This window comes from Varroa destructor, unplaced genomic scaffold, assembly GCF_002443255.2.
Source record: "Varroa destructor unplaced genomic scaffold, Vdes_3.0 BEIS01000005.1, whole genome shotgun sequence".
NCBI lineage: Eukaryota > Metazoa > Arthropoda > Arachnida > Mesostigmata > Varroidae > Varroa > Varroa destructor.
Window position 1 is genome coordinate 35,332,965 of NW_019211458.1, and position 16,459 is coordinate 35,349,423.

At 38.5% G+C, this 16,459-nt stretch overlaps 2 protein-coding genes across 9 annotated transcripts in view; one reads left to right on the top strand and one right to left on the bottom strand.

Annotated features, from left to right (window-relative positions):
* The window catches only part of LOC111251619 (uncharacterized), a 38,982-nt gene that overhangs the window by 16,934 nt on the left and 5,589 nt on the right, over positions 1–16,459 (top strand). The window contains exons 2-4 of one of the 4 annotated variants that reach the window (XR_015329247.1): positions 747–882; positions 5,632–5,747; positions 14,033–14,249. Coding sequence is in view for 3 of the 4 variants with exons in the window: in XM_086991256.1 (XP_086847382.1) it covers positions 747–882; positions 5,632–5,747; positions 14,135–14,227 (345 nt within the window). In the remaining variant the exon portion in view is untranslated. Of the gene's footprint in view, positions 1–746; positions 883–5,631; positions 5,748–8,188; positions 11,920–14,032; positions 14,250–16,459 lie in introns of those variants that run through there. The other 3 variants (XM_086991256.1, XM_086991257.1, XM_086991258.1) reach the window with 3 other exon arrangements.
* Positions 2,913–16,459, bottom strand: part of LOC111251615 (monocarboxylate transporter 12-like) — a 31,135-nt gene continuing 17,588 nt past the window's right edge. For 2 of the 5 annotated variants that reach the window (XM_022808341.2, XM_086991249.1), the window contains exons 2-8: positions 15,977–16,197; positions 11,953–12,064; positions 11,321–11,596; positions 10,729–11,007; positions 9,372–9,526; positions 8,820–8,937; positions 2,913–6,980 (exon numbers count right to left, since the gene is read on the bottom strand). In XM_022808341.2, coding sequence (XP_022664076.1) covers positions 6,784–6,980; positions 8,820–8,937; positions 9,372–9,526; positions 10,729–11,007; positions 11,321–11,596; positions 11,953–12,064; positions 15,977–16,197 — 1,358 coding nt within the window. In that variant the 3' untranslated portion in view covers positions 2,913–6,783. The remainder of the gene's footprint in view (positions 6,981–8,819; positions 8,938–9,371; positions 9,527–10,728; positions 11,008–11,320; positions 11,597–11,952; positions 12,065–15,976; positions 16,198–16,459) is intronic. The other 3 variants (XM_086991248.1, XM_086991247.1, XR_015329246.1) reach the window with 3 other exon arrangements.

Below are 16,459 nucleotides of genomic sequence, written 5' to 3' on the forward strand. Positions count from 1 at the left end.
GATAAATTGCTCTTTTCCTTCGAGCCCCTAAAGTACTATGCACTATTTGATTTTCTATAGCTTGTTCGACAAGAAGAGAAAACCAAATAAGAAAATTAATTTAAAAAAATACATAGACAACTTCATTCTAAAAAAACATTTTTTAATACCTTCTACATAACTTTGTGAGCGGAGACGACTGAACTATCGTGTTTGCTCTCGGCTCGGTTTGCGATCAGCATCTTCGTAGAACTTCGTAGAATGAGCTCTCCCATAGCTTCTCAAGATATCAGATTTATTAAAGAAAGTACCTACGTACTGCAGAAAGGTAATATAAAATAGAAGGGTCAATTATTAGCTGAAATATGCAGTGAAAGAAGCCTGGAAAACATGTATCTTTAAGATTTTTTCCTATAGTAAAAGAATGGAAACGTGATGTAGCCTGGAATAGTTTAGGACGAAATAATTTGGCCCACTTAATTTGACAGACATTGGGTTTCAATCTTCTACTGCACCCTCAATAAAAACAGTTTATAACCCATAAAATATTTGCAATTAACTACTGTCAGAAGACACAGACATTGCAAACGCGTACTATTATATATATATATATATGCATGTTAAGGCATACAACGAAATCTTTCCCAGATACTTCAAGAGCCATTTAACAACTGGCAAAAGTCTTTAGATTAGTTTATTTCGGTAACTTAGACTTTACCCAACACGGAGTCATTGTATAACAATAGATAATGCTTGTTCATTTTCAGAAAGCAAAACTTCCGGATTCTAGTAAACAAAGTGTGCCTCTAGTGGTAAGCACAGCGAATGAACGCATGCGGGCGACGACAGGGAGCCCCCCAGAATGCATCTCAACTTATCCCGAACACGCTGAGTATACTGTAGGTAAGTAATGTACTGGAGAAACTTCATGCATAGCATAACTAATTACAAAACTGTTGTTGGCGGTATTTATTATTCCGTAGATTGTGTACGACTGTCAATTTTTTTTTTTTTAGTAAACAAGATCTGATCTGACTTTCTCTAGAAGTACATTTATCCATTACGACCATCTACAATTTGTACACTGAAAATGCAATAGAAATGGCCGATCTTGTTTGTGTATCTTCACTTTGTGACTCTGTACCCTATTACATGGCATCTATCTACTGAACCCACACATCGTAATGATGTACAATTAGTATTATATATAGACACGTATAAAGTAGGGCACCTAAAAATCAATTGTCTTTCAGACTATACTTAAACTGTCAAATAGTGTTAGCGGAACGAAATTTTCTGCGTACTCGATTTAAGAGGATGCCATAATTATATTTTCAGTCCAGACAACAAATCGCGAAATGTTCCTCCTTTGATCCGACAACATTTGCTTTGCTAGAGACCGTGCGACAAGCTGTAACAATAAACGCAAGCTTGTTGTAGTGTCGCAGGAAACCTCGACAGAATTTAGCATCAGATGGATGGTCAACAGGTCAAAGGTGGTAAAAAAGTGCCAATAAATACTAGAAGTACAAAACACACAGGAGGTCCCAAGAAAACTAGCTCAGAAAGAGCTGATTTGGACGCCCTAACTGACTATCCATATCCAGCCCTACAAAAAATTTCTATATAAAAAATCGAGGCGTCTTTTCAAGCCACTTTGATAAACTTTCACAGAAGTTATTTCGGTTAGCCTTTTGGAAATGTCCGAATTATTCGGAAGCCGCGTAAAAACTAATAGTAACATAGACGGCTGATATGAACAAAAAAAGTTGATAATTTTGGTGGTGATTCATCCCGCACGAATACAGCCGATCATAACTGACTTTTCTTAGGTTCGCTGTTTAGTTCGAGAAAAAAGGCTTTTTTCATATACCAAGAATAGCGAATGTATGACCGTCACGACAAACAGCCCGTCAATATATTCTAATGTTCCTTCTAATATATGTGGCTCCATCGAGTAATCGACCTAAATGGGTAACTGAGCAAATAGTTGATCCCTGTTTATAGACCTTCAGGCATATGAAATCGCGCACACTATAGCATCTAATCTAGCGTAACGCGTTTGTTGATTCTGCCTGAACGCATATCTGGATGTCACAATACGCTGTTCTAAATTTCTACACGGAAATCCTAGAGATACATGCATATTGTGTAATTACAAGTTTGTGTAGCCCAGAAAATTTCGATCTGTCTGGAGATACGCGGGATACGTACTAAAAATAGTAATAGTCCATCGAGGCACTGTAGTACAACATTTCTAGTAAGTTCGAGGTGAACGAAGGTCGCTAGCTTCATTATTAAGCCCCCCGATCAACCTGATGTTAAATCCACACGCCGACGCTTTACGTTATTAACTAAACTGAGACGTATTGTACGAAGTACTACATGACGTACGCATTATTCTAGCAGAGTCAGAACAGTATCGGGCGGTGTCGTTGCGATAATTATGAGCTTGACACGAAACACAAACCAAACTAGTTTCTACAAGGATATTGTAATTGATATCTGGGAGAAATTGATACAAACCATTGAGTTTAACGCATACAGAACTAATTGGTTGGTGGAAGTTCACTATATAATCTACTGCTCTACACACTACCAGTCACAATACAGACATAAAATCCTCAGCATTGAAAAAAAGGAAACGCACCCATCAATAGGATTACAGGAAAATAAATTTAATTGAAGGCAAGGGCAAAGGCAAATTCACAAACACAAGCATTCTCACTTCATCTTTAGATCTCCTATTTTTTAAATGAAAAGAAAGTTTTGGTGCAATGAACAGGGCTCTGGTCACAGAGCAACCATAATTGAATAAAGAAACGTACAGATAAGCGAAAGCTGAGCTAGAGGATATCAAACATAAATACTATATATATATATGAAATAACGCGTACCCCAATAACATTGTCACCCTAAGTAAGGACAAATACTTTAAAATACACAGCATACCAGTATAATTGTGTGACAGCGAAGTTGTTTACATTGTTATGGGGCAATTTATTAGGTACATTACATATGACAAGATATAAGTAGAATACGAAGCGTCGCAAATCGGTTGCAAGTTTACGACTGAGAACTTTGTAAAGCAACATAAACGACGAAAAAAATATGGCTCTAGACTTTTGACCTTTCATAAAATTGATACAGTCAGTTCTAGACGCCGTATCATTTACAAAGGAATGCGTATTTATTAGCCCAGATTGTGGGTTTACTTCAAATCTATACATCTAGGACCTATACATCGGACAGACTTCGGTACGGTTATAGGTCGCGAGCAATCTGTAATGCTTACCTAATATAGTTGAAAAAAGCACTGTGTGCTTTATGTTATATACATCTTTCGCAGGAGACGTGTTAGTACAGCTTATGTCGGAATGGCACTACACGAGTTGAAGTAAGTTCCATCTTTAGCGTTGGTAGCACCACACATATTTCCAGTGGGTGTTTATCTGTTACATATGTAAGCCCCGCATTGACAGATTAGCACAGACGCAATTGCCTGGAACGACCTCAAAACTGGTTTTATAAACAGGTGAAGAACACAAATAGAGCTTTCACGGATGTCTACTTATTAATCGGTCTACACACTTTCATATACCACAGATTGGAGCATACTCCTACACTGATACAATGTATTCAAAAGATTTTTAATTTCAGATTGAACGAAAAACAGCAGCTGGTAACTTCTTTCTTCCAACTATAAGCCACCAAGATGGTGCAAAGCAGTGTACACACACACACCTACATATTCTACATACAAATTACATGCACGATACGGTCCTGTGATTACCGCAAAGTGTTTTGCTTTTTTTTGCTTCCATTCTCAGCGATATCCAGCTCCCATCTATATTTAAAGCATAAGATGTTTTCAAAAAAAAAAACTGTTCATTTTTCATGCCCTCCATTCGATAGTGTTTTCACGTTAATATAGTAATTGTACCGTTACAGAACAAATGCACAATTTCCTCTCAAGTCAAAAAGAGGTATGGGAAAAAATTCTATGTACATGTAAAAGAATGAACGAATAATTCTGCTCATATTGAAAAGAATATACGTCGTAGGTGCGCTCTTTGCATGGATTATAATTTTTAAATACACGCTGGTGTTAATTCAAAGCACGAAAAAGGTTCATAGAAACAGGTTGTATGCTTTCCTGCTTATTGGATCATAGGCCTAATCTTGTTCTCGCAACTATCTCGTTTCATCCTTTGAAAGGTCCATAAAAAACCGAAACAGATCTCGTCAATCTTAATGATCTAACACTGTTACCAGAGGCATCATTTGCTTGTCCAAAACTCGTTGCCAAGACCATTAAAAAACGAAACCCTTTATATTAAATTTACAATAAACTCACATCCGTTTTCGGACCAGGACAAAGTAGGGCAGCGAGGATTTGTGGAAATTCTATTCTGGGGAAATCCATATTGTTATAAATAATTTTACCCGTTTTCGAAACGCTGTTGGCTATAGCGAAACGAACTGTTTTACCCTGATTCATTCCCAAACATACATTACAAAAATAGACTACTTAACATCCTATCGCAATGATTATAAAAGTCACAGTCTTTGAAGCCAGCTTATGCTATTTGACACAAAATATATACCCAAATATATCCGAAACACCAGTAGTTGATTTTTTCCCAAATGTAAACCCAAGATCGCCCAACTGGAATTGAGAGAATTACTCGGTTATATATTCTCTGACTAAATACTTCGAGCGAAAATGTCCTCCTTACCAATCATCTTCGCAAGGCGTTATAAACACCTGCTCCTTAGATGAACCTGCCGATCATCCTGGTACCTGTCTATATGTTTGCTGCTATTTACGACAGTCCCTCCCCTCCCTCCCGTTCCCGCACCAGATCTGTTGCTTTTATTTATACCATTTGAAAATTCATTTCTGTGTTTTGTAAATGTTACACTCATGAGTACACTTTTACCTGTTCATATATCGCGCACAGGGACCTACACATACCGAAATACATACATGCTCCAATACATTAGCTTTTCAAAGTCCTGTAAATTGCCATCCATATTAGGTGGAGGGTATACGAATCGTGCTGCCTTTAATAACTTAAAGGCACGTTATATTTATTCAATAAATTTGCTGACTAGTCGTATATTTGTGGAATACGTGAGCTCGATGATTTATCGCCTTACCCATAACTGAGACACGCGGCCTGCCTCATTCTATAACGGGAAATGTCTATAACAGGACAGGTTATTTAATTTGTTTCTTCTTGGTTCGTCGGTCTTCTTCCGGCTCTTTTCCGCTTTTACTTCCTCTCGATCAAACTAATAGATCGCGCTGATCATTTACTCAGTAAGCAAAAGTTTTGTAATGACTCATTGCGTCGATTACTTTTCACAGGGGTAGCATTTGTATACACACTTGTTTTTTACGTACACGCATGCAATGCACCCGTACGTGCAGCGTGAAATGCCCTCAGCGAGATCCTTGTACAGGAGTCGAGATTCTTCATATTTCAGGCACATCTAATCACGGTCAAATGCACTCTTTTAACACCGCGTCAATTTAGAATATGTATATATATATATACGTGGACGATGTACACGAACGAATCAATTGTGCACTTTTCACTACAAAATCGATAACGTCTAGTTTCCGTCTGTTGTTTTTGCCCTTAGTATTTCTCCTTCCGAACAGTGCTATCCAGCTTCATCAAAAGATTAGCTACGTTACACTTGGTAGACGGTGGCACACCTTCGGACTATCGTTTAAGATAGCACAATACATAAATATGGTAAGTAACTTGGTAATGGTAAGTGAAGAAAGGTTACATTACATAAATAGAGCACAATATACACTAAGAAGGGACACGTGAACAATTAGGCTTATCTTATACAAGTTACAGCGGTTATCCATTACTCCTCTAAGATGACAAATTGACGCCGAACGTATCCTCGCATTCCTGTAATTGCATATTAGCCTAACGTAAATAACAATTTTATCGCCAGGTTTAAAATCTTAGTAAAAATTAATAAGCGGCACAATTGGCTGGCCTGTGATTGAGTCGTTATGGCCACTTACATCCTACCGGTGGTCACAAGATTTACTTTGCTCTTCCCAGCCAGGTAGGGTATCATGATTTTAACCTTGCGGCATCTGTATTCGCTGACGCCTCTTAAAATCACCCCCCACCCGAGTGCCGGATACCTCGCGTAGCCACTCCGTTAACAAATGAATCCAAGTTAATACCCGTTCGAATGAACTTACAATTTACCGCCTACAACCCAAATTTCATTTTATCCTGTACAGTTTTCAGGAGAAGTTATTTAAACAGCCGGTATATTAACAAGCTTTTGGTATTATGGTCTAAAAAGCCTAGAATATATTAATCCGCACATGACTCTGTAACATTTATGATCACCAGTGCAACACTATGTACACGTTGCGTGACTTGTGGTACTGGGCTCTACTCCTCCTCGTATCACGTAAACCTCCGGAATAGTTGAGGGGGTCCATCTACTAACTATCCATCTCATTACGAACGTAATTATAAATAGCTTAAATATACTTAAAAACGTTCTCATTTATCGTGAGCTAAGCTCCAAGGTTCCACTTGTCTTGATGTTGATTCTGTATTTTCCATATGTCGCGGTCCACTTCAATTTTATCTGCGAAACGTTTAAACCCACACGATTGTGGTCTATTAAGATATTGATCATTTTAATTTTCGCCTGAAAGACTCAAGCTGTCCTTCACATGTTGGATAAATAAGCCATTTTCTATAAGCCTTTTCATTAGATAAATTCCGCGTTCCTCTAGGCCAAGACGAGTCAGTCAACTTCCGGCAAACGCGCACTTAGGGTACCTTGATTCAGGTCTGTGGCGTTTGAGTTATACCGAAACTTGTTACCTTCCCTACGTTTCCGAATCGCACATTCAAATATCCAAAGGCTGGCAGAAACCAAACACACGCCGCCCATCGTGTGGAATAGGCCGTGATAATTGTTCGATTCGTCCTTGAAATACCCTGAAAAATCACGAAAATATAGAAAAACAACAATATTGCTAATTATTGAGGGAAATAATGATTTGATACAAGTGCGATGGCTAGATTTCATAAACAGGGGAGAGAGCAAACATTTCTCTCAGTACAAGAGAATTTTGCCGCTCTGTAACTTCGTATTTAAAAAATCGTATTCATTAAAAACTTCCAAATGGCTTCAAATTATAATTTTTATTAGCGTATTTGGTATTAACCGTTATTCTCAAAGCTTCATTAATCTATGTTTCTAGTGATGATCGGTGAGCGTGCCTGAAAGCACCCGCACTTTCGATTGAACGAAACGTTCAATCCTCATGTGATATCCTCGTCTTTTATAGAGCAGAAAAGCCCATTTGTGCTCAGAAGTTGGGCTCAAAAGATCTCCGACGTGGGTACACATTCAGCTGTTGTTCCTGAGGTAACTGTCTATTATTGAACATCTTCCATTTGCCTTCCGCGAACAACAGTCTAAGAGGCACGGTTTTTGTTCTTCTTTCGTGATCAGTTACGTTACTAGTTTCACTAAATGATCCTTCTGAAAAAGGAAACAGCATCAAAGCTTCCTTTTATTGGTCCTTCAACGGCAGGCGCGATCAACTACGCTTGGCTTCACAAAGCTTTTCTTCGCATGAGTGTAGTTGCTTTAGGAATGAGTGAGTATGAAAGCGTAGTTCAATGAAGGTTATATATGAAGGGATAGATATTTCTTGTAGGTATACGCATATATCCCTGGATATAGCAGAAGGTATATTTGTGCGTCATGTAACTTGCGTCACCTGCATCGAACGGCTGAACAGCTGATAAGCGATATATAAAAAATAAAAAGAAATTTCCAGGCCGAAAAGAGGTAAGTTTTTCGCTTCAACGAGAAATATGGTAATGAAAGAGAGAAGGAGAGAGAGGTCAAATCGTGGGGACTTTTGGGAAAATCAGACGTGAGAACGGTCGGGAACAGCTGGGGGCAATCTAGGGCCCGCTCTCTTTAGTACGAACAACTCGTTTGCGTTGGCTGTAAACAGACCAGGTCACACTATTTTTAAAAGCAACGACCCTCTCTCAGTTCTCCGCTTCCCTGTTAGGTTTTATGATGCCTAGTCACGCAGTGGTTCGCTGAACACCTGGCGGCGTCACAAAACGAGGTCTATCTGTCGCATAAGACGTTTCGAACGAATTTCTGGTAACGTTGTTTTCAGGCGCAAATAAAGCGAAGTGAGGCAAATGAGCTACATACGTTCTGACAGAGCTATATGAAGGTGGTGGTACGTTTTGATATACGAAACGCGGACCTCTGCATCTGAAGGGCAAAGAAACTTTCAAGTTTTCAAATAAGCTTTTTTCAAGCTTTCCGTGAAAAGAAATACGATCGAATTATTAGTTTTCGGTGTCGATCTTAATTTCCTTCACCTTATACGAACGTAAAGGTCAGTTAAATTATCAGTATTTTTAGCTTCTAGCGACGAATTAGATATGATGTTTAATACCAACGTTTTTATATATATATATATATATATATATATATATATATATAGATTTGATGTTTCATTATTATCTACTCAAGAGGTTAGATGCTATTATTTGGATAACTACATTTTGAATACTTTTGATAATAATCTACCTAGCTGGCGGGTATCCGATAGACTTGACGTAGAAATCCCCATGCCGTACGCTAATAGCATCGTAAAACATCTATCAAGCAAAATATCACAAGTATCTTTGGTCTTCGTAACGATAGTTAAATACAAACACAGCTACCTAGACTGTGTCTGTTAGCTTATAACCTACGTTTCATCGAGCAAATTGTGTTTCGATTTCGATGTGCCTTACCTATGAAAGCCGGCCTTAAGAAGCCTGTGATTCCCACAAAGAAGTTACTCAATCCAACCGCAATTGGGGCCCTCTCTATCGGTAAAAACTCCGTGATCAGAATTGGGGTCAAGAACACCTGGCAAGGGTCAATTAGTTTAATTTACCTCATCTCCACATTCTCAGCCAAATCTTGTTTCTTACAGCTTTACATGTTAATATTTATCATATTTTATAGTTGAGGGACATTGTGTTGTTGATCTACATAATATATATATATATATATACATGAATATTTTGACGACTACCAGCACACGCGAATAAATCAAAGGTGATTTGCTGTTTTACATACTAAAACAACACATGTACATAAAAATCCATTGTCCATTACATTTTAGTTATTTGGTTCAATATGTTCTTTATAATATTTGCCCTCAACTTAAACGATTGTTGATCGGTAAACTAGCGCTTATACCCATCTTCCAAGTGCACTTCCCTTATATTTTAGCAAGTTATATAAGCCTGCGTTTGAAATTAAGTTTATAATGGTTTCGTGTCTTCTATGTGACTTACTAGTCCTCCTGTAAGTAGGCCGTAAAGAAACGAGATCACGGAGAATCCTATGTATGACGTTGTATGTGGTAGAATGAAACAAATGGCGCCCATTGAAGCAACGCCAATAATCATAATGTCTCTGTTCGTAAGAATGTTCTTACATGTCAGCCAGCCTGAAACGAAAGCGGGCGGAACGAGATATAGAAAAAAAGAAGTGGCTAAACATTTCACTAAAACGAAGACCGAGAACATATACGAAAATGATCTTTTGCGTTAAGCACATCCACCGGTACAAAGTCTACATTATCATTTTCATTTCATTACTGATCTATGGGTCTCTGCTTCTGCTTGCCTTTATGATACCATTCGTTTCGACAAATGAAAAACATGTTTGTAGTTTTAACTTTAACTAATATACTACACCTAAAAGCTTGTGTTTGAAATCTCCTCTATAAGCTGCAAGTTATTTATTGAAGTTTCCCAACAAACCTAACCTTGCGATGTTTATTACATACTAATACAAACGACTTGGTGAGCACCAGATAAAATAACACTGTAATGTCCTCTCCCCCCGTCCCCCCGGGGCGCCTTACAAGCAAGAGCCTAATATAAGCTGGTCGGTGTCAATTTACGGAATTTTCTAAATCTTTATTTGCTTCAATTATTTGATACGCTATCGATAAAAGTTTTCTTGTAGACAGTGCTCCCTCACTGCGTCCTTGCAGGCAAATAGACTGGTAGCAGGGTGTCAATAAACAGCAGAACATGCGTCGTGTGTCATAGATACAACGTAAAAAAAAGTAACTCACTATCGCCCACGCGATTCATCTCTGTACAAGCGACACCGACACGAACGTGAGACGCTATACAACAAAACGTTTCCTTTTTTGCTTTCCTCATCATGTTAACTGTTGGCTTAATGATAACGAGAATCCCCCTTCTGTTGGAAGAGTGAGCTGTGTCTTATGTCGTTGATGTAGTTAAAGAAAGACTTATCGAGTTATGTAAAATGCATCAAAATAGTACAATCGTTAATACTCGAGAAGCATAGTACGAAGGTCACTAGAAGTTGTAAGGGCCAAACGATGGGTCAGGGACCTCTTTTGTACGGCCATATTCGACAAATAAACTTCTGCAGGTAAATTTTGTCAGTGAAATAGGCTTACTGCACAGTTTACGTCGTCAGCGGATGCCGAAAGTCTCACCCGAATAGAAGACGATTATGTAGACCCCTTTATACATATATTTTAATTACACTTTCCTGGATACCTCACGATTTCTAATCATGCAGCCATCACCGCAGATATGTTCCAACATATAACTACAAAGTAAATGAAGTATTTTAGAATATAGTTGGCACAAACTGAGATTTTACCTGGCACTGGCTTTACAAGAAGGTCCGCAATGCTAAATATTGTTATGAGGTGCATAGCATTTCCGTAAGATATGCCGTTATCCATGGCGTAGTCCGTTATAATGATAAATACCGTAACGTAGACGAAAAGAAAGCATACAGACGATACTGTGACGAGTTGGAAATAGGGGTCCGCTAATATAGAGATTTCCCTTTGTGCTTCACTGAAAAAACGACGGATCAATGAGGGCTGCTTGATCCTGACAACTGAATTTGCTCCAGCGTTCAGGTCCTTGCGATCTGTGTTTTAAAACAAAAGCCAGCATCCAAAGAACAAACGATAAAATAAACTAAACAAGTATTTTGAAGATCTGTCTGGCTATTCTAAATCATGCCGAAAGTTCTACTAGGAGGATACAGTTTGATAGGCATCTCGTACTGAAGCAGACAACCTTCTACTTAGACAATTATCGTTCTTTAATAGTTTATAATGTTTTCTAGAGACACAAGATGATATATAAAATTATGTAATTTAATAGATAACTTTAATTGGCGAAATTATATTTCAAATTCCCTATCCTGAGCTGCTTTACAAGCCCGGAACGATACCCACCGTAGGCATCTTTGGTAATCAAGGGTATTCCATTGGCCTTTTTGACTGCAGCCTGAGAACTGACCGTGACTACGGCGAGCTTGGCTTCCGTGCAGCTATCTAGCCCATTTTCGACTCGCACCTCGATTCTGCCGCCGTTACCAATATTTATTCTTTTAGAAGCTTCCTTGTCCATGGTGTTCGCCGTTCCCTTGTTCGCAAGTGCCGTATCATTCGGAACGGAATTCTTCGACCGTTTTAGAAGCATTGATCCCAGTAAAGCGTGTAGAATTAATCCTGCAATATTGCAATACAGATTGGAAGAAAGCAAGCATTCATAAACCAAGTTGTCTCAGACAGTGTACGAAGTCCATGCTGATCTTGGTACACAAAAACACTGTAGTTGCTCAAAGAGAGAACTTCTTACCATTTTTTCGCTATTGTGTGTACAATTAACGAATAACTTTACCAACTAACACGAGATTGTTATGGTAGTCTGTATGAAAAATAGATCATAGTAGTCTTTTCTATATGAAGACCCGTTGATAAAAAAGAAACTCGACGCGATCTTCCTTGTCTTATATATATATATATATATATATATATATATATATATATATGCAATACGCGACTCCCGTGTACTGTTTACTCACCTCCGTAAATAAGCATTGCTCCTCGAAGGTTAACCTGCTCAATGAAATACTCAATAAGGTACGGCCAAGCAAATGATCCCAACGTAGAACCGGCGAATGCAATACCACACGCCTGGAATAACCTCAGCGTTAATTAACAATAAACATTATTTGAATATAAACCTTGAAGCATTAATTTAGCTTATTTTGAAATAAGTTACTTTTTTTTTTTAAATATATACGTGCTGTTCTATTCCCCTGCTCGGATTAAAAATTGTTTGCTCCGAAAGTCAATCCCTGCCTGAACACACTACGTAATCCGTACGGTAACACTTAATTTGATTAAAACAAACCTAAAATCAATCATTCAAGCCTATCCGTGGATAAACAGGGGACCGAAACCAGCACGGATCTCTATGATACTTAGAAAATGTGGGAAATTGTGCGGAATTCGGTCAGACCATCAATAAGCCTATAGAGGTCTTCTAGGCAGCAAATATTCTGTCAACCATGGGGTCAAAAGGTAAGTTCACTAAAGACAACCGAAAATAAGGTAGTTTTTGTTTTTATCAATTGTGGACAGAAAACAGTAATCAATCTTTACCTAGGTACCTAGGACTGCTCGAGTGTGTTATTTTGTTATAACAGTATTTAGTGGGACAGCTGATGATAAAAATGTTACGGGTTCTTATTCACCACAGAACTCTGAGCGATACCTAGTGGGAGCTAAAGGAAGAGCCTAAGTATAGGCGCTATGGCTTGGATCTCCAGAAAGCGAATCTGGTGTTGCTACTGGTAAAAGAATAGCAGTAGGAAAACTGACTGGCGCCTGCAACCGATACATAATATTAGGATGAGAGGGTAGCCCGTAATGTATAGGCAAACCCTTGGAAGGTCGTAGTGACTCAAAATATGGAAGCCAAAAGTTACACGATTCCTAGGTAGAGACCTGAAGCATGCTCCTAAAAGGGTGTGCAGTTTAACTATTCGAAAAAGTGCTATATTTACGGAATTGGCTGTGGCATGAGCAGTGTGAGCTTTACGCATGTCAATGGCAATAACATTAGCTATTTACAATGGAATTAACCCATTTCAGTGAAACACAAACTACGCATAGGACCGCTTACTATTACCAATCCACTTAAGGACGAGACGTCTTTTATCAATAGTGAGTGACTAAATTATACTTTCATTCCGGACAAGCTGCATCCAATGTCAAATGGAAGGCACGCTCGATCCACACTAGGACCCCAATATGGTTCGAGATTTTCGAAAGACAAGGGAAAATACTCTTTTTCTTCAGACAAACTTTTTTTTAACTACCTACGATTTGATGAGTGGCTTTAAGCCAGCGTGCATATCTACTGTACGGCGTAAAAACTATTTGGCTCTAATTACGTTGAACGTATTAGAGATCAAATGGAAGCAGACGATACTCATTATTTATAAGATTTAAGAATACATCATAAATATTGCCTTAATAAGCCCTTTCAGAGTCTCTTCCATAGACACAATTGAACCTACGTTCGATACCGGTCGCGGACAGATTTTACGTTAGAGGAGATGAACCGTTTGAAGCAACGCTTAACGACAGTGCAAGACGTAAAACCCGAAACATTTAGTTAAGGCAGAACTAACGGTTATATTTTTTTGAGGCGTATGAAAAGTAATACTTTACTTTATATTAAAAATAGTTAGCTAGTAATACATAACTATATACTTAAAGAACAGCTGAATATAATTTTCTTTGGTGCCTACGCGCCCTCGACGCTTTTTTTTTCGAAAATCGATAGCTCTTTTTAAAACGGATTCCCCTACTCGAAATTCTACGCAAAACGTGTGTGAACGTCGACGATTGAGGAATACATTTATTATTGATTCTGTCGATCTGCTATACTAGCCATGTAGTAATCTATTGCGAGTTATGCCACGTGAAGGAAGTAGACAGTTCAGTCTTAATTGGGTTTCGTATACATGCTATTTTTTACAATGGCGAATCCCGTTCAACAGTTCGACCCAATAGCCCAATGTATTACGTTGAAAAAAAGTTTTGGAGCTTTTTTTACAGCTTTTTTTTTTTTTTTTTTTTTGTTTTACTCAGACTGCTTCGACGGCCACCTGAATTTGAAAACCTTAACCATTGTCACAACTGTCCTTCGAGGCTCTAAGTAGGAAATCTTTCTGCATCCTCTATAATATTCAGATCCTTCGCGGACAGACTTTCATCGTTGTCGCTCGCTGGGCAATTACCTCAGCGGCCTTAATTTCGACACAAATCAAGAACATAACGTTTTAAAGGCCAGCAAATATAAAACATGGTAAGTCCTTGACATGGCATTAAACATAGCGTGTTTTTTTTCAGTAAAAAACGCAAGAACTTATTTTTTAAGCTCATACATTGGCCGTATGTCGAAATGAATACAAATAGGTACCACATTTCGCCTAGGAAGTACTTTGAGCTAGGACACGGAATCATACCCTGTTAGCCTTAACATTCCAATGCCAAAACTGCTAGCTGAACTCCATTTAGTATTTGGGACGGCTTTAACCAACGAGCGTATGGTGTCATTTGTAAGCGTACAAAGGCAGTACGTACGATACGACAAGGTGAAAAATGATCGTCAGCGAGCCGCGACGGCCATGCCACAGGTTTATTTGAGATGTATTTCTTTGTTATATCTGTCTTCGAAAACGACACGTTCGAGATTCATACACTTGAAGATGTTGGTTTCTTCCTTGTCCCTCTATCATGTACGAATAAATTTTTTCTTTGCTCTGGATTTATATGCATGTTGTTATGTTAAATTTAAAATAACGTTATACAAACTGCTTGCACGATAAACGTTGCCTTGGAGTTCGAAGGTATTATTAAGGCGTGTTCGTTCGCCCACAGTATCGTGCTTAAGGTGCACACGTAATTAGGAACTGCTTTTTCAAGGTACAACCGAATCGAAACCCTATCTAATAATTACCATAACGTTATAGCTTATATTTCGTATCTTGTTGTTGTTGTTGTTGTTGAAAGGCCACAAGGCGCCCATACTTTAGGTGTCGTTAGACATTTTAGCCTCTTTTGCCGGGCAATTTAAAGAACCGAACACGTTACTTATACGTAACCAAACGGCAGACATCAACGTATCTCCGCATCCACGTTTAAACCAGCTTGGCAGTTTATCAAATTTGCCTTGCGGCACGTTCTTATAACACGCCCCCACACGCACACATATGCAAAGTAGACAAATGGGTCTCTTAGAGTGAACGAAAGCGTTTGTGACGTTATCAAAGCACTCCAATAGCCGGCAACACCTTCTGATGTTTTATAGTTATTTATATACAGCTGGATCTATAGACGCAGAATATAGTTTAGCAACAGATTTAAACTTCGTTGAACGGTCGGCCTAAGCCGGCCCACGATGCCCCTAAGAAGGGCGCTAATACAACGTACAGACGGCACAAGCTACCGGCAGCAGCACCGGTAAATTCTTATCAAACGACTAGATATAACTAACAACAGTGATATTTTGAAACGATCTCGATAATATTATGGCATAGAGGGTCTTTATTAATAGGCTAGTCAGTTGTGTATCCAGATAGATCAACTGTTTCATATAGCCAGCTGCATTAAGGAACTTACTCTGTCTATTGCCTAGTTGGTTACCTTAAAAGCTGCAAGAAACCGACGCTTCGGCCCTATGCTAGATGGTGGGATAACAGTCCACTCTGACAAGTCTCTCGTATAGACGTTATTTTAATACAGTCCTTGAAAGGTCAACAAAAAAAAAGTCGATCTACATAGTTTTTTTTTTTCTTTAATTTCAATGTCCGTTACATTGCTTTCGTACTTTATGCCGCATTAGATCATGCAACAGCATGCCTCAGTACCTTTTCAAGGAACTTCTAAGCTCATAATTTTATTGATTTGGCGATCTTCGTCTGGCATCTTAAACTAATTGACTCTGATCAAGTTGTAAACAAACTACGTTCACCGCGAAACAAAATGAGACATAGAATTAACCTAATGAACACCGTAAAGCATGGGGCTTACCAGGGCACGGCGTTCTGGCTCGAAACGCTCATTAAGAAGGATCGGGGTTAAAGTGGAAGCTAGCCCGGTGCCAATACCGTACAGGCCGCCTATGAGAAGAATAAATATCGTCACATTATAAGCAAAATAGCATAGAATAGATGAAATGGCAGCAGTGAGCACTCCCCAAGTCACAATTGCCCGAATCGACATAATCTTCTCCAGCAATCCCGCAATCGGACCTGAAATCATCAGACGGAAAAAGCCGAAGAGAATAGGTAAACTTGAGGAGGTTTAGTTTCATTAATAAGTAGTATACAAAACATGTACTGAAATAGTCGCTTCGACCGTCTATCTTTTTTTCTATAGTTCTAATGAAGTTAAATAATTATTAAAAGTTTTCTTATTAAGCTAAATCCGCCCATCGAATACAATTAAAATTTTTGAGATTGTCCATATAGTATATAAGTAAAAAGGTCCCATAAAAACGGTAACATCAACTAA